The sequence below is a fragment of the Staurois parvus genome, unplaced genomic scaffold (genome assembly GCF_062004578.1).
Source record: "Staurois parvus isolate SC_StPar_1 unplaced genomic scaffold, SC_StPar_1.0 ptg000647l, whole genome shotgun sequence".
Lineage (NCBI taxonomy): Eukaryota > Metazoa > Chordata > Amphibia > Anura > Ranidae > Staurois > Staurois parvus.
Genome location: NW_028318443.1, coordinates 323,843 through 345,850, shown reverse-complemented (window position 1 = coordinate 345,850; position 22,008 = coordinate 323,843). Strand labels below are relative to the sequence as shown.

Genomic DNA, 22,008 nt, shown 5'->3' with positions numbered 1-22,008 from the left:
TTGGCCAAAAGGTGAACTTGTCCTTTAAGCTGTGACAATTAAACCTGGAAGCGGATTGGTTTCTGTGCAGATCAGCACCAGAGTTTGTACTCTCCAGTTTGAGCAAATCAACCCCTATGGCAGACTTATGCCCCATACACACGGTAAGAAATTTGCATTAAAAATTTTGCGGAATCACTGATTGAACCTTTTTCTTTTCATTGATGAGCAGGATGTTTTAACCAATAACAATAATGTGAACGAAAAAATCCGGTTGAACAACAGTGAAAAATTTTGTCATTTTGCATACGAATGACTGATTTTCTATGTGGTGGTATGATGGTCATACGAAAAAATCTATCAAGCATTATCACGCGTGAGCGGAAACGGAAGATGACCCGGTTGTTAATGTCCAAGGAATCTTCGTAAACACGAACGAAAAATCCAAATGTTAAAAGTAGATCGGCCTAATGAGATCATGAAACCGGAATTCTGCAGATTATATTTTATGTATCACTATTTATGTATATAGGTCATGTAATAAACGATATTATACTCATTGCTGGTAATTGTTGTGTATATCGCTCGATCTGGGCGTGGCTACAAGGTCACACCGCATCACTTCCACTTGTATGGAAGACGTCAACCCTCGATCCCCTCATGTTTTGCATTGTATTGGTATTGTTCTGTCACATGTCCTGTCCCCCTTTGTAAAGTACAGCGCTGAGCGAACTATTGGCACTTTATAAATACTGTATAATAATAATAATAATAACACTACGTATTGCCCTACAAACGATCTTTTTAAATTGATTAATGTGGGCCATGATTTTGACCAACGAACAAACACCTCTCAGTCATCGGATGACTGATCGGTCGATTTTCTAATCGTGTATTCCCACCTTTACCCGTCAAACGATCCCCTCCAGCGTTGCACTGCCAGAGATCCCGCTGGTCAAGTGCACTTCCATCTTCTTCCAGTCTTCTTTCCAAGTTTGGACTCCCCAGTCACTTGAACGGCTGGGCCACGATGGCGTCACTCCTGCATATGTGCATGGGAGTAGCATCTTTATGGCACAGTGCCGTGCCATAAATGTACATTAAACTGAGCAGAGCATGCGCGGCTCAGTGTACATTGACAGGCAAGGAGAAGTACTTATGACCAATAGGGTCTCTCCTGTCATAAAAATCCTACCTGTCAGCGTTTTTTTTTTTTTTTTTGGTTCGCTTCCACTTTATTGACTACAGATCTGGATTTGATTACGCTTGTTTGGATACGATCTTTAAACCCATAGTAGATAATAGTTGCCTATAAGTTGGCATCTGCTTTTGCTCATGTGTTGACAGCTTGTTAGCTCCTCCTGAACTCTGTCCATGCACTCAGCCATGTCTCCCCCCTTTGCTCTCCTCCTCTGTCTTCTCTCTTCCGCCCTTTTTTCTTTCTCCTCCCTCCCCAACATCTTCTATTTTTCGCCTCTCCTCCTCCCCTCCTCGCTGTTTCCTGTCATTCTTTTTTTTTTTTTTTTTCCGCTTTCACTGGAACTAATCCAGGAACCAGAAAAACACTCGTGCTGATATCCAAGCAGCTGAGCACAGACCTTCCTCCTTTTCTCTCTCCTCCATTCCTCTCTTTCCGGATGCTTGCCAGCGCCGCTGACACCCTCCGTCACCCACCTTGGTGCTCCGCCGCCAACCTCCGTCACTAATCAGTCTTGCACAGTTGATAGGTTGCAGTGGAAGGGCCTTAAGAGTTGCACACTTTTCTGACACTTGTTCTGAAACTTTTTTTAGCTGTCCGCGGAGATAAGGTACAAGATGGCCGCACTTTGGCTCAGGGCGGCTGGACTTTTTTTTTTTCTGATGGGAATTAGAGAATAGGAAAGAATTTTTTTTTTTTGGCAGTTCTGTCCCTGATTTTTTTTTTTTTTTCGCCAAGTTTAAGTTTCAGTTCATTCATTCTAAGCGGAAAACAGAGGACGCCGATGAGAACCGAAGTACTGAAAACGACAGACCGCAAGGGATGCTGGGAAGTTTAGAGGGAATTTTCACTTTAAGCGATTTCTCTTCCTTTCTGAAACCTTTGCAGGGCTTTTGTTTCTTTTTAGTTTTCAGAAACCTTTTCTGCGGTCGATCGGTTTAGTTCTTCCTCCTCCAGTGCCACAAGATATCTTATGTCCTTGGTTACTACAACTAAAGCTTTGCTAGGCTGCAGTTTTCATATAGGTTGCGCTACGGCGTGTCCTAATTGGTGGGCAAGTTAGCAAGTAAGGATGTAGGGTTATAGGGGAACGGAGTGACCTCAATGTCGCGTTGGAGTAAGAGGAGGGCAGGTCGGACTGCTCTGCTCCCGCTGCTACTCCTGGCACTGGCACTAGGGGGCGCCGCTCTCTTCCTGGCATCCCTGAACCTGCTACTGACGACTACCACCTGGGGCCAGAGCCTCATCCAAGGACGGGCACACCTGCAGCAGGTAAGGAAATACAACTATGCCAAGGGAGAAGTTCACTTATTTACCAAAAATAATAGTTTTTTTTATAGGTGAAAAAATGTGCATTTATTATTTTTGGTTGCAGGAGCCTGAAAATAATTGCAGTAGATCGCTGGTGCTATGCAGGTCTCCTGCAGACCTGTCAATATAGCTGCTCGCCCGTACAGAATGTACGGGCAACCAGATAGGACAGGAAGATTCAATGAACTACCATGGAGCTCCACAGCACCGTGGTAGTTCATTGTGAACTACAAGCTGACAGCCACTAAGGCAGTTGGGACTTGTAGTTTCTCATTCTCAGTGGACTGTGAATGAGTGATACGACCAGGCGGGCGGAGTCCCACGCGACCATATTTAATAAAAATTTGACAGCTAGCGGGAGGAGAGAAGATCCCCCACTAGCTGTCAAAGTGGGGGAGCAGGAGCTGGTACATTCATAACATTTTACATGTTATGAAAAGTGAACTTATTCTTTAAGGAAACGTAACCCCTTCCCATCCAGCCCATGTTTATAAACGGCCGGACGGGAGCCGTGCAGGGGCGGGTGGCCTTTTATAAATGTCCTCCCGCTTCCCTGCCTCTGTGCGCTCCCTGGGAGCACCGATCGCTGTACGGGACCTCTGTGTGAGGTCCCGATCATGTGATCACTGACTGGCCAATCAGTGATCACAAGAATAGTAGTAAGCAAGATGTCACTTCTGACATCATTGCTTACTACGTGTGAAATCTGTGATCATGATCACAGAGGTCACATGGTACAAGGCTATTCACAACAGCCTTGTACCATGTGACAAGCTGTGACCAATCACAACTCTCACAGTATTTCTCAATGGCTGCAAGATTGCAGCCAGAGAGAAGGAGAAATGATTGATTTTACAGCCTTTACGGGTATAAAAGCAATCAGTGTAAAAAAAAAAAAAAAAAATCTTCATCACCCCCCACAAGTAGTACAGTGTCACCATGGTGACACCGTACTGCTAGGGTGACAGTATGTTTAAAAAAAAAAAAATAATAATATAAAAGAAATACAAATTTAAAAAAAGTTGAAAAATTTAAATTTTTGGTTATAAACTAATTTCGGTTATTTATTTATATATTTTTTAATAAAAAGATATCTGAATACATTTTTGGCCAAGATTTATGAAGAAATATTACTTATTTGCAAAATTTTATAAGAAAAACACTTTTTTTTCAAAATGTTTGGACTTTTCATTTATATAGCAAAAAAACTAAAAATCCCAGTGGGGAATAAATACCACCAAAATAAAATCTTATCTGTCACAAAAAAATGCAAAAAATTTCATATGGGTACAGTGTTGTATGACCGCGCAATTGTCATTCAAAGTGTGATAGCGCTGAAAGCTGAAAATTGGCCTGGGCAGGAAGGGGGGGAAAGTGTCCAGACTGGAAGTGATTAAAGTGGCCCTAGCATCAGGTATGTAAGGGGATGTTAGTACAATTCCAAGTTTGGCCATTAGATGGCACCCTCCCCATAGATAAATAATGGGTTACCTTAGAGGAGCCTTTCTGGACTCTTTCAACATGGAGAAACCCGTACAATAACTTTCAGGACTCGGGGAACCCCTGCTAACAATTACTATATCTGGCAGCACAGTGTCTAAATGGTTAGCACTTCTTCCTGGCAATACAAGGGTCGTCGGTTTGAATCCCAACCACAGCACCACCTGCATGGAGTTTGCATGTTCTCCCTGTGCCTGCGTGGGTTTTCTCCAGGTACTCCAGTTTCCTCCCACACTCCAAAGACATGCTGGTAGGTGAATTGGCTCCTGTCTAAATTGCCCCTAGTATGTGTATGTATGAATGTGAGTTAGGGACCTTAGATTGTACGCCCCTTGAGGGTTAGGGACCTTAGATTGTACGCCCCTTGAGGGTTAGGGACCTTAGATTGTACGCCCCTTGAGGGTTAGGGACCTTAGATTGTACTCCCCTTGAGGGTTAGGGACCTTAGATTGTACGCCCCTTGAGGGTTAGGGACCTTAGATTGTACGCCCCTTGAGGGTTAGGGACCTTAGATTGTACGCCCCTTGAGGGTTAGGGACCTTAGATTGTACACCCCTTGAGGGTTAGGGACTGATGTGAATGTACAATATATATGTAAAGCGCTGCGTACATTGATGGCGCTATATAAGTACCTGAAATAAATACAACTCATGCTACATTAGTGTGACGGTCAGTGGGAAGAATGCTCCTTACGTTTGGGCTCAATCTCACCCTTATAGATTTATTTATTTCAGGTACTTATATATCGCCGTCAATTTACGCAGCACTTTACATATATATTGTACATTCACATCAGTCCCTAACCCTCAAGGGGTGTACAATCTAAGGTCCCTAACCCTCAAGGGGCGTACAATCTAAGGTCCCTAACCCTCAAGGGGCGTACAATCTAAGGTCCCTAACCCTCAAGGGGTGTACAATCTAAGGTCCCTAACCCTCAAGGGGCGTACAATCTAAGGTCCCTAACCCTCAAGGGGGGTACAATCTAAGGTCCCTAACCCTCAAGGGGCGTACAATCTAAGGTCCCTAACCCTCAAGGGGAGTACAATCTAAGGTCCCTAACCCTGAAGGGGTGTACAATCTAAGGTCCCTAACCCTCAAGGGGCGTACAATCTAAGGTCCCTAACCCTCAAGGGGCATACAATCTAAGGTCCCTATCCCTCAAGGGGTGTACAATCTAAGGTCCCTAACCCTCAAGGAGCATACAATCTAAGGTCCCTAACCCTCAAGGGGTGTACAATCTAAGGTCCCTAACTCACATTCATATACTAGGGCCAATTAACCTACCAGCATGTCTTTGGAGTGTGGGAGGAAACTGGATTACCCAGAGGAAGCCCATGCAGGCACAGGGAGAACATGCAAAGGCAGGTGGTGTTGTGGTTGGGATGCAAACCAACAACCCTAGTACTGTTAGGCAGAAGTGCTAACCATTTAGCCACTGTGCCATAGATAAAAGATCATTGTTCTAAGAAGCAGAAGTTGCTCATTGCTCAAGGAACCTGGAGGAACTTCCATGGAACCCTGTTTGAGAAACCATGCGTTAGAGAGTAGGAGGAGTTTGGGCAGAGAGTTGAGAGGACAGGACTGAGACTCCAGAGCTGGCCCCCCAGAGGACTTGGTAAGACCCTTTCTGCAGAAATGTAGAGCTTCCAGCAATTAATATTCTCCAGCTGGGGAGTACCTGGAGAGGTCCTGGTGACCTGGATAGGAGGGAGTTGGGGACAGGACATAGATGGCCTGACCTGGGAAAGTGCTGACAACCACTATTACTGATGGGAAGCTGTAAGCCTTGAAGTCGTCTGCCTTGAAGTTGTGAAGTAAAGCTCTGAAAATCGATTCGACTTGCCTCCTAGCTCTCCATGTTACCAATGGTCTATCACTTGAACTGGTGGCTGGCTCAGCCGGGAAGAACACAGGATGCCGTGTTGGGCATCGTAATACATGTGCTGGTGAATTGCACACTATGTTGCCTCCTCTGGGAGCGCAAACTCACACTAATGAAAATTGGGACAATAGACCTGTTGGTGGTACCCAAGAATAAAATGTTATGCCCATGCCTACAGGAATTAAACTTTATGCCCACGTTCTAATGGCTCTGCCTACAGGTACATATATTTTTCATGTTAAGTTCCACATATTTATTACCGCTCACAGAGATGGCAATACTCCCCTTGAAAATGCCTTCATTTTCTTTTCTTCCCAGAAGGCCGGCGCCATCTTTGTTCAGGCATCTTGGGACACCATCTACTTCCTGAGCTAAGATTCTGTCTCAGAACTGACGCAATTATTATTATACAGGATTTATATATTATTATTATACAGGATTTATATATTATTATTATTATTATTATACAGGATTTATATATTATTATTATACAGGATTTATATATTATTATTATTATACAGGATTTATATATTTTTTATTATACGGGATTTATATATTATTATTATTATACTGGATTTATATATTATTATAATACAGGATTTATATATTAATATTATACAGGATTTATATATTATTATTATTATACAGGATTTATATATTATTATTATACAGGATTTATATATTATTATTATTATTATACAGGATTTATATATTAATATTATACGGGATTTATATATTATTATTATACAGGATTTATATAATATTATTATTATACAGGATTTATATATTATTATTATTATTATTATACAGGATTTATATATTATTATTATTATTATTATACAGGATTTATATATTATTATTATACAGGATTTATATATTATTATTATTATTATTATTATTATACAGGATTTATATATTATTATTATTATACAGGATTTATTTAGCGCCAACAGTTTGCTCAGCGCTTTACAATATAATGGGAGACCATTCAGCAACAATACAGTTCAATACAAGAGGATTAGGAGGGCCCTGCTCCTTGGAGCTTACAATCTAGGAGGGAGGGGCTAGTGGTACAAAAGGTAGTAACTGTGGGGGATGGACTGGTAGGAAGAGTAGAAGATTCCATTATTAGCTGACAGCAGGATAGGCTTCCCTGAAGAGATAGGTTTTCAGGGAGACAATACAATAACAATACAGTTCAATACAAGAGGGATTTGAGTTATGTAAATCCTGGTGTCTATGCAGTTCCTGGTAGTGTTCACAAATGTTTGACACAGATCAGACCCTGCTCCAGCCTCTCACCTAAATTTGCAGTAACCAGATGTCCAAGGATGACATATTCTGAGCTGCCACATATTTGACCTTAAGTTCTATGCAAACTTCTAGGAAAGGCAGTTAACCAATTACAGAAGCAGGGAACTAAGAAATCTGGGTAATCTTTGAAATTCCCAACAGTCTTCCCAATTGACAATGAAAAGAGAATTTAAATGCTAAACTGGCTTGTTTATCAGTTGTATATGTTATATTACAATGCAAATTCCCTTTAGGGCCAGTTCAGAAGTGTGTGGTGCAGTTTTTGTGTGTCACGTTTTTATACGTGTTTTACATGCTCTTTACATGAGAATGTGCGTTTTGATGAAAGATGCAGCATGCACACAAAAACTGCACACATGTGAACCCGGCCCCTAAAGTGTACTTTAACTCAAAAATTAGGATTTTTCACCTTACAATGCCTAGAAAAATGAATTGTGCCTAAGCAGTACCCTGAAAAATGCATCTTTTGTCCTGAATTCTTCTTTAAATATAGCATAGCACTTCCACTCCTCTGCCTTATGCTTCATAGCTAAAAAAAACTGCAGCATGAGATCACTTAAGGCACTGCTGCCTGTATCTTGCCAGCCTCATGAGATTTGGTGATGTCACCCCTGTGCTGCTCAGTTCTCCTTGCTGGAGAGGAAGCTGTGCCTGAGAAACTGCAGTGCAAGGATCTCCCTGCAAGCATCACATCACGTTGTCCCAATGTTGATGGGCACATGCCTCCTCCCCACATTCCCCAGTCCTTAAGAGGATGAAGGGATTGGTAAGGAAAGGGGGGGGGGGCTTAAAAAAACAAAACAAAAAAAAAACCAAGATCCACTCCCCATTGGGGGATGAGTACAGGACTAAAATATTTCCCAAAAGATGTTTAACAAAAAATAATATATGCACTAACACCATGGGAAAGTCCTTAAACCCCTTTTCCCCCGCCCCGGTGTCCCTTTGAACAGTTCTTCCTGCAAGGATCTCATCACCTTGTCCCAATGTTGATTGACACAAGCCTCCTCCCCACGTTTCCCAGTCCTCAAGAGGATGTGGGGACTTGTAAAGAAAGGAGGGACTTAAAAAAACAAAACAAAAAAAGATCCACTCCCCATTGGGAAATGAGTACAGAACTACAATATTTCCAAAAAAAACCCCAAACAAACAAATACACACACTGACACCATGGGAACGTCCTTTAACCCCTTCCCCCCTGCCCTGGTGTCCGTTTAAACAGTTCTGAACACCCAGAGTGGGTGGGAAAGATTGGTGGTCATGTGATCACTATTACAGTGGTCACATAATCGAGATCTGGTCCCACCGGCTACCAATTGTTAGTGCAGACTGAGAGCTGTTGTTGATAGCTCTGTGTTTGCCATAAAAGGGGTTAAAAAATATTACAGGAAAAATTTGTAAACAAAGTCCTCCAATGTAAATCCATCGTTCGCAAGTACCCAATGGTACTTCCCTGCTGAACTTCCGTTGCTAAAGTACAGATGCCTGGCTGCTGGAATGTAAACAAAGTGGCCAGAGATCCTCCTGGGTGGTGTCACTGACCATATTTAGTCAATGGGACTGCCCATCTGTGGCTGCTTTTGTTTACATTCTAGCAGCTGGGGATTTGGGCAGGAAAAATGCCCAAATAGGGCCAGTTTGTTGGCCCCTTCCCAAGAGCTGAACTCAAAGTTCACTCTCAGTGAGGGAAATCTGTCTCATTTTATCTAGCCAGGGAGCAACCCTGTACAAACAGATGATAGGTTTCTCTGCCCTCTCTAGCCAACTTCTTACTGGTGACTCAGATCACAAGGGTGGCATTGGTCTAAGAAGTCAAGGCAATGCTCCACCTGCTGCCCGATGATGCTCCTCGCTGCACTCCCATCGCTAAATGACAGATCCCCCGCTGCTAGAATATAAACAAAGCAGCCAGGGATCCTCCTGAGTGATGTCACTGACCATTATTAGTCAATGGGATTGCCCAGTGGCGGTTGCTTTTATTTACATTCTAGCAGCCGGAGGTTTAGGCAGGCAAACTGCCCAAATGGGGCCAATTTGTTTGGCGCTTTGCCACACCCGAATCTAAAGCTCACAGTCCATGAGGGAGATTCTGTTGCATTTCATCTAGGGAGGGAGCAAACCTGTACAAACAGATGATAGGTTTCTCTGCCCTCTCTAGTGATCTTGTTATTGGTGAGTCTGGTCATAAGGATGGCACTGGTATAAGACAGTGGTCTCCAAACTGCAGCCTGGGGGCTGGATGTGGCCCTTTGCTCACTGTTATCCAACCCTTGGGGAACTTTTCATCCTACTGATACAAAACATTATTCCTCTCATTGACACCAACAATTGGGCATAATTCCTGCTACTGACACTAGAAATGGGAACTATTTCTCCCATTGACACCAACAATGGGACACTACTCTTCAGAGTGACACCAATGATGGGGAGCTATTCCACCCACTGACACCAACAATGGGGAACTATTTCTCCCACTGACACCAACGATGAGGCACTATTCCTTCCATTGATACCAACGGTGAGGCACTATTCCTTCCATTGATACCAACGATGAGGCACTATTCCTTCCATTGGTACCAACGATGAGGCACTATTCCTTCGATGGATACCAACGATGAGGCACTATTCCTTCCATTGGTACCAACGTTGAGGCACTATTCCTTCCATTGGTACCAATGATGAGGCACTATTCCTTCCATTGGTACCAACGATGAGGCACTATTCCTTCAATTGATACCAATGATGAGGCACTATTCCTTCCATTGATATCAATGATGGGAAACTATTCCTTCCATTGATACCAATGATGGGAAACTATTCCTTCCATTGATACCAATGATGGGAAACTATTCCTTCCATTGATACCAATGATGGGAAACTGTTCCTTCCACTTATATCAATGATGGGGCATTATTCCTCCCACTTATACCAATGATGAGGCACTATTCCTTTCATTGATTCCAGTGATAGGGCGCTATTCCTCCCCATAATACCAATGATGGGGCACTGTTCCCTTCACTGATATCAATGATGGGGTGCTATTCCTCCTACTAATGCCAGTGATGGGACACTATACCTTCCATTGATACCAATGATGGGACACTATTCCTCCCACAAATAACAATGATGGGGTGCTATTCCCTTCACTGATATCAATGATGGGGTGCTATTCCTCCTACTAATACCAGTGATGGGACACTATACCTACCATTGACACCAATGATGGGTACTATTGATCCAACTCATACCAATGATGGGTCACTATTCCTCACAGTGATAACAATGATGGGACACTATTCCTTCCACTGATACCAATGATGGGACACTATTCCTCCCACTGACACCAATGATGGGGCACTATTCCTCCCACTGATACCAATGATGGGACACTATTCCTCCCACTGATACCAATGATGGGGCGCTATTCCTCCCACTGATACCAATGATGGGGCACTATTCCTCCCACTGATACCAATGATGGAGCACTATTCCTCCCACTGACACCAATGATGGGGCACTATTCCTCCCACAGATACCAATGATGGGGCACTATTCCTCCCACTGATACCAATGATGGGGCACTATTCCACCCACTGATACCAATGATGGGGCACTATTCCTCCCACTGATACTAATGATGGGGCACTATTCCTCCCACTGACACCAATGATGGGGCACTATTCCTCCCACAGATACCAATGATGGGGCGCTATTCCTCCCACTGATACCAATGATGGTGCACTATTTTTTCCCACTAATACCTAAGATGCATTATTTACTTCCACTGATGCCAGGACAATGTCTACTTCCAATGGTTACAGTCCACCCCCCTGAAAGTCTGAAAGACAGTAAACTGGCCCCCTTGTTTAGAAAGTTTGGAGACACCTGGTCCAAGAAGTCAAAGCTGTGCTCCACCTGCCACCTGAGGATGCTTCCCTGCTGCACTCTCATCACTAAATGACAGATCCCCATCTGCCAGAAAATAAAATAAGCAGCTGGAGATCCTCCTGGGTGATGTTACTGACGATATTTATTCAATGACATCGGACAGGATCTGAGGCTGCTTTGTTTACATTCTAGCGGCCAGGGAACTGTCATTTAGCAATACAAATTCAGCAGGGAAGCATCATCAGGTGGCGGGTGGAGGTGATTGCCAATGGATTTAGCAGTCAAGGATTTGGGCAGGCAGTGCTTTGCCAGACTTGAACCCAAAGGTGATTCTGTCCCATTGTATCTAGAGAGGAAGCAACCCTGTACAAACAAATGATCATTTTTTTTTACTGCGCTCTCTAGTGATCTTGTTATTGGTGAGTCAGGTCACAAGAGCGGTATGGGCCCAAGAAGTCAATGCAATGCTCAAAACTAAAAATATGATCATTAGGTCTTCAAATCAACTTCCAAAATCAGGGACAAAAACGTTTTAGGGACGTTACTTTGGAAATCAGAGACAAGTTGAAAAGCACTCATGATTGAGCATGAGACCAAATGGCTGACAAGGGTCAAATGGCTTTTTTTGGGGCCTATTTCCATGGTAACTGTTGCCAAGGAAGGATGAATATGAACCAAAGACTCTTTAGAGGACAGATAAGCCTGAGCACAAAAGCCCATTATGTTAGCAGACAGAGAAATGTGACCACTTTGGACTTTCTGCAAGTCAATAATGACATCTGACCTTCTAAAGAGGATTGCATTAAGACATAAAACATTGTCAGGCGTAAAAATGCTGCTAGGGTAAAAATCCTTTAAGCCAAGCAGTGGAGCGTTACATAATACAGTCCGAGTGATAAAAGCATGCAGTGTGCTTATATAAACATAATAAATACCGAGTCAATAAAATTCTATACATCAGTAGGACAGACAGAAGATAAGACTAGAAGCCTAAACAAAAAAAAAAAAATAATACATTATTAATATTGAAACAATATGTAAAAATACGGAAGGGGACTAGATGAAGACAAAAAAAGGGTGGCCATTCATATGGGAAATGCCACCATCAAACCCGCCCCGCAGGCCAGAGTACTTGGTGTCATTCTGGACTCCAACCTATCCTTCCAGCCCCAAGTCCAATCTTTAACAAGCTCGTGCAGACTCCACCTCCGCAACATCGCCAAAATACGTGCGTTCCTAACCCCAGAAACCACTAAACAGCTCATCCACTCCCTCATCATATCACGACTCGATTACTGCAACTCCCTCCTCACTGGCCTGCCTCGCCGCTGGCTATCCCCGCTTCAGTCCATCCTGAATACGGCTGCCAGACTCATTCACCTTTCCAACCGCTCCGTTTCCTCCACCCCCCTCTGCCAATCCCTCCACTGGCTTCCGATTGCGCAACGGATCAAATTCAAAATCCTAACACTGACGTACAAAGCTGTCCACCATACTGCCCCGAACTACATCACTGACCTAATATCCAAGTACCGCCCAACACGCACACTCCGCTCCTCACAAGACCTCCTTCTCTCTAGTTCCCTGGTCTCCTCCTTCCATGCCCGCCTCCAGGACTTCTCCAGGGTGTCACCCATCCTCTGGAACTCCCTGCCCCAACCCATCAGATTATCACCTACTCTCCTCTCCTTTAGGCGTACCCTGAAAACCCATCTTTTCAGGGAAGCCTACCCCACCCCCTGCTAACTTGCCGACCTCCTCCACTCTTCCTACCACCCCATCCCCCACAGCTATCTCCTCCTGTGCCACCATCCCCTCCCTTCTAGATTGTAAGCTCCAAAGAGCAGGGCCCTCAATCCCCTCATGTTTTGCATTGTATTGGTATTGTTCTGTCACATGTTCTGTCCCCCTTTGTAATGTACAGCGCTGAGCGAACTATCAGCACTTTATAAATACTGAAAAAATAATAATAATAATGGGCAACTAGATTGGGTTTTTGTTTCCTGTCACTTTTTGTAACTGGAAACGGGACACAACAAAAGCCAGACAGATGCTCTACCCCTTGGGATGAAATTACAGATATAACTCTATGGGTTTGTTTTTCAGGTTCTTCCAATACAAGAACCTCAAGCTGAAGCTCAGGTAGGTTTCCTGCATGAAGTATGTGCTCTATCTGCTCATTATGGAGCATGGAATTGGTCTTCCATGACCTCTCCTTCTGAAAATGCGACCACCCTGGATGTCATGGTGATTCAGAGGATTCAACGCGTCCTTGTCTTGTTTTGTTGGACAGATCTTTTTCAAGAATGTGTGGGAGAAGCACCAGTTTCTGTTTGAGAAGCTGAGAGAGGAGAGGAGTCGCCAACGGCGTTCAGGTAATCCCCGGGATCTTCACCAGAAGAACTTACATTCTAATGTCAAGGGAAGTGCGGTGGCTAAGTGGTTAGCACTCCCGAGCAGCACTAGGGTCGTCGGTTTGAATCCTTGTTTGGAGTTTGCATGTTCACCCTGTGCCTACGTGGGTTTCATCCCACATTCCAAACTGGGGAGGACTGACCATTTGGAAACTCGGGCACTGCCCGAGGGCCCGGGGTCAGTAGGGGGCCCCATGAGATGCCCGATACCTTTTTCATAGGCTTTTTTGAGTTTGGGCAAGGATACAGGGGCTCCATGATCCCCTATTGCCCGGGGACCCCATGAGTTGTCAGTCCGCCCCTGCTCACCTTCACAGCTCCAGACATCCCCAGGACACCGTCATGAAGCCCACTGCATCTCTCGGAACCCGCCAGGTTCCCATGCCGCGTGTGTCCCTTCTTACGTCCCTTCATCCAAGAGGCAGTGCTGCCCCCCCCTGAAAAATGCCACCCTAGGCAAATGCCTTGTTAGCCTTGTGGTAAATATACCCCTGACTGTAGGTACAAAGCAAGAAAGGGAGTTTACTCCCACTTCAAGCTGGGTACACACTATGAGAAAATCGGACGACTGGCTGTCTGATTTTCCACAAAGGTGCGCAACAAGATGTGACCAACAATGGTATTAACTTGTATGTCTTGAACGACAAAGGCAAAAGTTTACTTTTGTATGATTTCGATTTTTCTTGCACCTTCTTCCGGGTTGTTCTTTGCTTCTGATTATGCACATTTTTCTCTATTTGATTTCTGTACGATTACTGTACACAGTGAGCAGAAAATTGGACTTTGTGTTCACGTACGAGAAACATTTTGGAGTTTGTCCCTTCGGAAATTTTAGTTTGGAAAGTCTGAATCGGATGTCATAAGTTGTTTACATACTATAGGAAAATAGAACGATCATTCCTAGGGTGAAATTTTTCTCCTGATTTTCTTAGTGTGTACCCAGCTTTAGGGCCCTTAGATTGTACACCCCTTGAGGATAGGGACCTTAGATTGTACGCCCCTTGAGGGTTAGGGACCTTAGATTGTACACCCCTTGAGGGTTAGGGACCTTAGATTGTACACCCCTTGAGGGTTAGGGACCTTAGATTGTACCCCCCTTGAGGGTTAGGGACCTTAGATTGTACACCCCTTGAGGGTTAGGGACCTTAGATTGTACGCCCCTTGAGGGTTAGGGACCTTAGATTGTACGCCCCTTGAGGGTTAGGGCCCTTAGATTGTACACCCCTTGAGGGTTAGGGACCTTAGATTGTACGCCCCTTGAGGGTTAGGGCCCTTAGATTGTACACCCCTTGAGGGTTAGGGACTGATGTGAATGTACAATATACCGGTATATGTAAAGCGCTGCGTACATTGATGGTGCTATAGAAGTACCTGAAATAATAATAAATAAATTACTACAAGTCACTATTATTATTATATTTATATAGCTCTGACATATACCGCAGTGTACAAAGAACACTGAGCCAGTCACTCCAGCCTCTGCACCAGAGCAGCTTACACTCTAATATCCCACAACAGTCACACACTATAATTGTACATTTTTATAGCGCTGACATATTCCACAGTGCTGTACAGAGGACATTCAGCCAGTCTGATCAGACTCTGCACCATTGAAGCTTACACTCTAATGTCTCTCCACAGTTACACGCCATTTTTATTATACATTTACAGTATATAGCTCTGACATATACCGCTGTGTGTACAGAGAGAGCTCTGACAGGTAAGAAATATTCAATTGGTGGAACATTTTCCGTTATTCTAAAATTTATATTTTCATCCTTTTCCAGCAAACAAGAGGAACAGAAACTCTAGAAATAAATCTCCCATCTTGGCTGCACATTACGAAGGTAATGAGCTCTTCATTCCTGGTTTGACTGTCTCCAAGTGTCTCCTAATCTGCCCTGTGTTCTGTAAACTATATATCCCATCTTGTTGGTTGGACAGCTGAGCCTTGTAGTTTCTAAGCATCTGGGGGTAAGCTAGGGGTTAATATTGCAGCCGCTGACATCAATGCTGGTGGTTATTATTACGGCTGTTGACACCAATGCTGGTGGTTAATATTGCAGCCGCTGACATCAATGATGGGGGTTATTATTGTGGCTGTTGACACCAATGCTGGGGGTTATTATTGTGGCTGTTGACACCAATGCTGGGGGTTATTATTGTGGCTGTTGACACCAATGCTGGGGGTTATTATTGTGGCTGTTGACACCAATGCTGGGGGTTATTTTTGTGGCTGTTGACACCAATGCTGGGGGTTATTTTTGTGGCTGTTGACACCATTGCTGGTGGTTATTATTATTACGGCTGTTGACACCAATGCTGGTGGTTATTATTACGGCTGTTGACACCAATGCTGGTGGTTATTATTACGGCTGTTGACACCAATGCTGGTGGTTAATATTGCAGCCGCTGACATCAATGATGGGGGTTATTGTGGCTGTTGACACCAATGCTGGGGGTTATTATTGTGGCTGTTGACACCAATGCTGGGGGTTATTATTGTGGCTGTTGACACCAATGCTGGGGGTTATTTTTGTGGCTGTTGACACAAATGCTGGTGGTTATTATTATTACGGCTGTTGACACCAATGCTGGTGGTTATTATTACAGCTGTTGACACCAATGCTGGGGGTTATTATTACGGCTGTTGACATCAATGCCTGGGGTTATTATTGCGGCTGTTGACACCAATGCTGGTGGTTATTATTACGGCTGTTGACACCAATGCTGGTGGTTAATATTGCAGCCGCTGACACCAGTGCTGGTGGGTATTATTATTACAGCTGTTGACACCAATGCTGGGGGTTATTATTGTGGCTTTTGACACCAATGCTGGGGGTTATTATTGTGGTTGTTGACACCAATGCTGGTGGTTATTATTACGGCTGTTGACACCATTGATGGGGCTTATTGTACTTCAACTGTCTGTTCAGTGAAGAATGCATCAAGACCAAACTTTTACAACCCATTCATTTTGAATGGGCTACCTAGCTTGATGTAATGCACCTCAATGCACAAAGGCGTACTGCTATTGTGCAGCCCTCTGAAAGGGTCTGGGGCCGCACTTCATGTCTTCTATTATTTTCAAGCTGACCAAAGTGGTGGCAGCTCAGTTAGTTAGTTACTAAGCAGTGCATAAAGCAACAATCAGTCACAGACATAACAACCAGAGCATTAGGTGCTATGTCCTTCAATGAACAAAGAGAAAAGGTTTTTATGATGATTTAAAAAATCATTTGCTCTTTTTTAAAAAAAAAAATTTGCTCTTTTGTTCATTGAAGGACACAAAGAAGATCTTTGGATCTTGATCATTGGGACATCCCAAGGATGTGTCTACTGAGAGGTGGGAGTAGGCTAAAAGAAAAACTGAGCTGCCTCTAGCAGATGGAGATTGGTCACTAGCAGGGTCTGCTCCTAGGCTGTGCTTTTGTTTTTAAGTCTAGTGTCCTACTACTCAGGGCGGCAATATAACCCAACAGTCAAGATCTAAAGATTTTTGCTGTGTCCATCAATGAATGCAAAAAAGAATTTTGTGGTGATTTTCTCTTCCATTTATTGAAGGACACAGCAGAGATCTGAACCGTTGGAACGTCCCAAAGCAGTGTCCACTGAGGAGTGTGAAAAAACTAAATGAAAAACTGAGCTGCCTCTAGCAAATGGGGGTTTGGCCACCAGCAGAAGCCACCTCTAGGCCGTGATTTTGTTTATATGACTAGTGTACTTCTCCTGAAGGTGCAGCTATAACCCAACAGTCAAAATCTAAAAGTCTGCATACTTCAATGAATGGAAACAAAAGTTAAAATATTACATATCTTAAATCCATCTTCTGTATCACAAGGACTGATGCCATCATCCTTCCAGGAAGATTTCTGGTGAATACAGAGCAGGTACAATCTCCAAAGAAGACACTACAGTTCATTTCAAGAGCTTCTTCTTGTAAGATTTTGGCTGCTCTCTATTCCTGTTACAATACCCTCTGGCAGGTGACCCAGGCTCTACCAAGGCACAAAATCTAACTACTACTTGGTTTTCACCAGAGCTCCTGATGCTAGAGTTGAGCAGGAAATTCTAGTACTCCCCAAAACTCTTTGCTGCAACTGGCACTAGGGCATAGACGCTAAGATCACCACACCATGGGGTAGCAAGTACAGCAAGTGTATGGTGCAGAGACAGGAGACCAGAGCCAAGACTCACCAGTTCATTAGGGCTTTAAGATGGGAAACAAAAACTGAATTAAGGATACAATGCATATGGCACTGTATTTTGACTGTTAAAGTGATGAAGCACAGTGTTCGTCTTCTTGCAAGTCTGCTCTGTATTCTTGTTCTGATACTGTCTACCAGGTGAAGCAGGCTCTCCCAGGGTGCAGAAACCCTGGTAGTACCCAAAAGTCTTTGCTGCAACTGGCACCAGGGCAAGGACCCCGGGATCACCATACCATGGGGTAGCAGGTACCGCAGGACTATGGTGCGAGACAGGAGACCGTAGTGTAGTCTGGATCAAACAGAAGGCTTAGCAGGCAACAAGCAGAGAGAAGTCACACAGTCTGGGTTGGCATTAAGTAGGCAGTAAACTAGTCTGGAGACAACAAGGGTAGTGAAGATCAGGCAAGGGTCTTGGCAGGCAGTTAGCAAAGGTATAGTCAGACAGTTTGGACTGGCAATGAAGAATGCAGAAGACTAGAGAATAGTCAGGGATTCTGCAAGTACCATTGGAAATACTGACAGGGATTCTGGAAGAACTGGCTGGATTCTGCAAGTGTCATATCAATGTCATATCAAATATCTGACTAAAGAATGTAAAGCCAAGCAGGAAACCAAACAAGAAAGCCAACACCAGGGGCGGACTGACCATTTGGAAACTCGGGGTCAGTAGGAGGCCCCATGAGATGCCCCTGGTACCTTTTTCATAGGCTTTTTTGAGTTTGGCCAAGGACACAGGGGCCCCATGATCCCCTATTGCCCGGGGGCCCCATGAGTTGTCAGTCCGCCCCTGGCCAACACATTTTGAGAGCCAAAACTCGCTCCCTTCATCAGGGCTTTAAGATAGGAAACAATGACTGCTTTGAGGATACAATGTATGTAATATTTTGACCAATAAGGTGATGAAGCCCAAGATGAAGCGAACACTGTTCCTCAGTGCTGCCATGATGAATGGGACGTTTTGACCACTGAAACATATTAACTTCCTTGTTTGTTCTTCTACATCACTTTGCATTGGAATCAGTTTGTATCTAGACTGTTAACTCATGATATAGCACATCAGTCTCAGATCCATTTAGTTTCATTACAAACAAAGGAAATTGTGGGAACACCAATAGGACAACCTCAGAGTTCAAGAGCTACCTACATCATATTGCCAAAAGTGTTGGAATGCCTGCCATTACACGCACATGAAATTTAACACATGAAATTTAACGGCATCCCAGTCTTAGTCCGTAGGGTTCATTATTGAGTTGGCCCGTCCTTTGCAGCTATAACAGCTTCAACTCTTCTGGGAAGGCTTTCCACAAGATTTAGGAATGTGTCTATGGGAATGTTTAACCATTTATCCAGAAGCACATTTGTGAAGTCAGGCATTGATGTTGAACGAGAAAGCCTGGCTTGCAGTCTCTGCTCTAATTCATCCCAAAGGTGTTCTATGGGGTTGAGGTCAGGACTCTGTGCAGGCCAGTCAAGTTCCTCCACCCCAAACTCGCTCATCCATGCCTTTATGGACCTTGCTTTGTGCACTGGTGCGCAGTCATGCTGAAACAGGAAGAGGCCATCCCCATACTCTTCCCACAAAGTTGGGAGCATGAAATTGTCTTAAATGTCTTGGTATGCTGACGCTTTAAAAGCTCCCATCACTGGAACTAAAGGGCGAAGCCCAACCCCTGAAAATCAACCCCACACCATAATCCCCCCTCCACCAAACTTTACACTTGGCACAATGCAGTCAGGCAAGTACTGTTCTGGAAATCGCGAAACCCAGACATGTCCATCGGATTGCCAGACAGAGAAGCGTGATTGGTCACTCCAGAGAACACGTCTCCACTGCTCTAGAGTCCAGTTGAGGCATGCTTTACATGCTCCTCGGCCATGGAAACCCATTCCATGAAGCTCTCTACGCACTGTTGTTGTGCTAATCTGAAGGCCACATGAAGTTTGGAGGTCTTTAGCTATTGACTCTGCAGACAGTTGGTGACTTCTGCGCACTGTGCTCTTCAGCATGCGCTGACCCCGCTCTGTCATTTTATATGGCCTACCACTTCGTGGCTGAGTTGCTGTTGTTTCCAGTTGCTTCCACTGTGTTATAATACCACTAACAGATGAGCGTGGAATATTTAGTAGCCAGGAAATTTCAGGGATGGACTTTCATTGCACAGGTGGCAACCTATCACGGTACCGCACTTGAATTCACTGAGCTCCTGAGAGCGACCCATTCTTTCACAAATTTTTGTAGAAGCAGTCTGCATGCCTAGGTGCTTGATTTTATACATCTGTGGCCATGGAGGGGATTGGAACACCTGAATCTAATGATTTGGTAGGGTGTCCCAATACTTTTGGCAATATAGTGCATCTATTCCCCCAGGTTTTATTGCTCTCCAAGGCAAGACTGGGAAAGCTAATCCTCTCTATTGATTTTGGTTCAGAAATGAAGAGAAAATCCAAATTTTACAGAAGTAGAAGTAAACTGTGTCCCAAAGGGACACAGTAACAACTGTGTAGCTAGTGGAAATCACCTCACTTTATGACGCTATCTTCTAACCCAGCCTTTTTCAACCAGGGTGCCGAGAAACTCTGGTGTGCCTTGATGTTTCTTCCGAGGTGCCTTGGCAAAAATGTTAAAAAAATTGCCCAAAACTTGTTTACAAGCCAGCGGGTGGAAAAAGCCTGCCTTTTAGTTACACAAAGCCACAGGTTTTCATTGTGCACCATTACGACCTTGTAGCCGTCGGCATCCCGACAACCAATAACATCATCAGTTGATAAGGAGGATGTTAGTTGCCTGCCCAGCATCCTTGTATGACCCTCTCCTGTCCCTCTCTATCAATGCTGGGGGTCGCATTAGCTTAGTGATGGAGAAAAACTGAGGGAGAAGAGAAACACTGGAATACTAGTCAGTACCAGTGTGCAGAAGTGTATTTGCTTTGGAAAAAGAAATCATCTCTAATGTTGGGTGTCCTACGTGTGTGGATTTTGCTACATTTTATAAAACCATTAGAACAGTTTTTTATATTTTAGAATGGGGTGCCTCAAGACTGTCTATAATTTTAGAGGGTGCCTCTGGACTGTCCATAATTTTAGAGGGTGCCTCTGGACTGTCCATAATTTTAGAGGGTGCCTCTGGACTGTCCATAATTTTAGAGGGTGCCTCGGGACTGTCCATAATTTTAGAGGGTGCCTCTGGACTCTGAAAGTTTAATGCAAGACAAGAACGGTTATACAGAACTCAGTAGGCGTTGCGTAATGTTAGGATGACCAATGAAACATTCCATTCTTATCAATATAGTTACGTGAAGAACAGAAACTGAGGGATACCATAGAAGGTAGTTCCGTTTACAGAAATGAAACTAGTCTAAGAAAATGAGAGAAGTTACAAAACCGAAAATAACTGTTCACACATCTAGAAATGGAGGCATTATACAAATTGGATGCTAGTTAATAAAACATATCTTAAACATAAATCACCAGCGCCAAAATTAGACAAATTAAATATACAAATAAATGCTGCTGCTCATCAGTGCAACTCTACACCAAAAAAATATTTAAAACATAAAAACAGCGCAAAAAATAAAAATAAAAATGAAAAATTAATTATCACTCCAAAGTAATATAATAAAAATATATATATAAAATTATAAGTCCCACTCTAAATAGGTGAAAAAAAATCTCTGAAAGTCCTCTTTCCAAAGAATTGAAACGTGCTTCCACCAAAGATAGTGCTCAAAAAAATATACCGCACTCACCAGATACTGGTGAAAAAAACGCCTTTAGGGTTTTTTTGGGATCCTAGACCCAGTCAGTAAGCCTCCAGATCTCCACTCCAATCCAGAGTATATCCAACCTCCAACCTCCAGGATCACCAGACTCCACTCTCCAAGATCACTCAGTGCAATGTAGGGAAAAAACAGATATATAGCATAATTCTGCAACACTTGGTTATACTCAATACTCAAGTACCAAGCCACTCACATTCTCAATGAGCAAAATCAGCATTTTAATTGCATTTACATGACTCCAAAAACGCCACAACACCAGGGTAATTTCCAGAGATCCCGCGGTCAACACCAGATGACAGCACAGAGAATCTCCCATACACAAGATGACCCCCGGGAACACTGCAAACCGGCGTGCGTTCCACTCACCGGAAGTGACGCATTACGTATGGCAGCGGAACCGGAAATGCGTGACGTAGGCATTTGTAGTGTGGTTTTAACGCTTGGAAAACGCCTATCAAACGCCTCAAAAACGTGCATAGGGCAATCGGGGAGTGTTTAAAGAGCGCGCTAAAAACGCTTCTCTAACGCCTGTCAA

At 43.7% G+C, this 22,008-nt stretch overlaps 1 protein-coding gene across 1 annotated transcript in view; it reads left to right on the top strand.

The window, feature by feature from the left end:
- The first annotated feature begins 1,522 nt into the window (after window positions 1-1,522).
- Window positions 1,523-22,008, top strand: part of LOC149448930 (tumor necrosis factor ligand superfamily member 12-like) — a 100,394-nt gene continuing 79,908 nt past the window's right edge. The window contains exons 1-4 of the mRNA XM_089693996.1: window positions 1,523-2,449; window positions 13,179-13,214; window positions 13,366-13,447; window positions 15,274-15,333. Coding sequence (XP_089550122.1) covers window positions 2,282-2,449; window positions 13,179-13,214; window positions 13,366-13,447; window positions 15,274-15,333 — 346 coding nt within the window. The 5' untranslated portion in view covers window positions 1,523-2,281. The remainder of the gene's footprint in view (window positions 2,450-13,178; window positions 13,215-13,365; window positions 13,448-15,273; window positions 15,334-22,008) is intronic.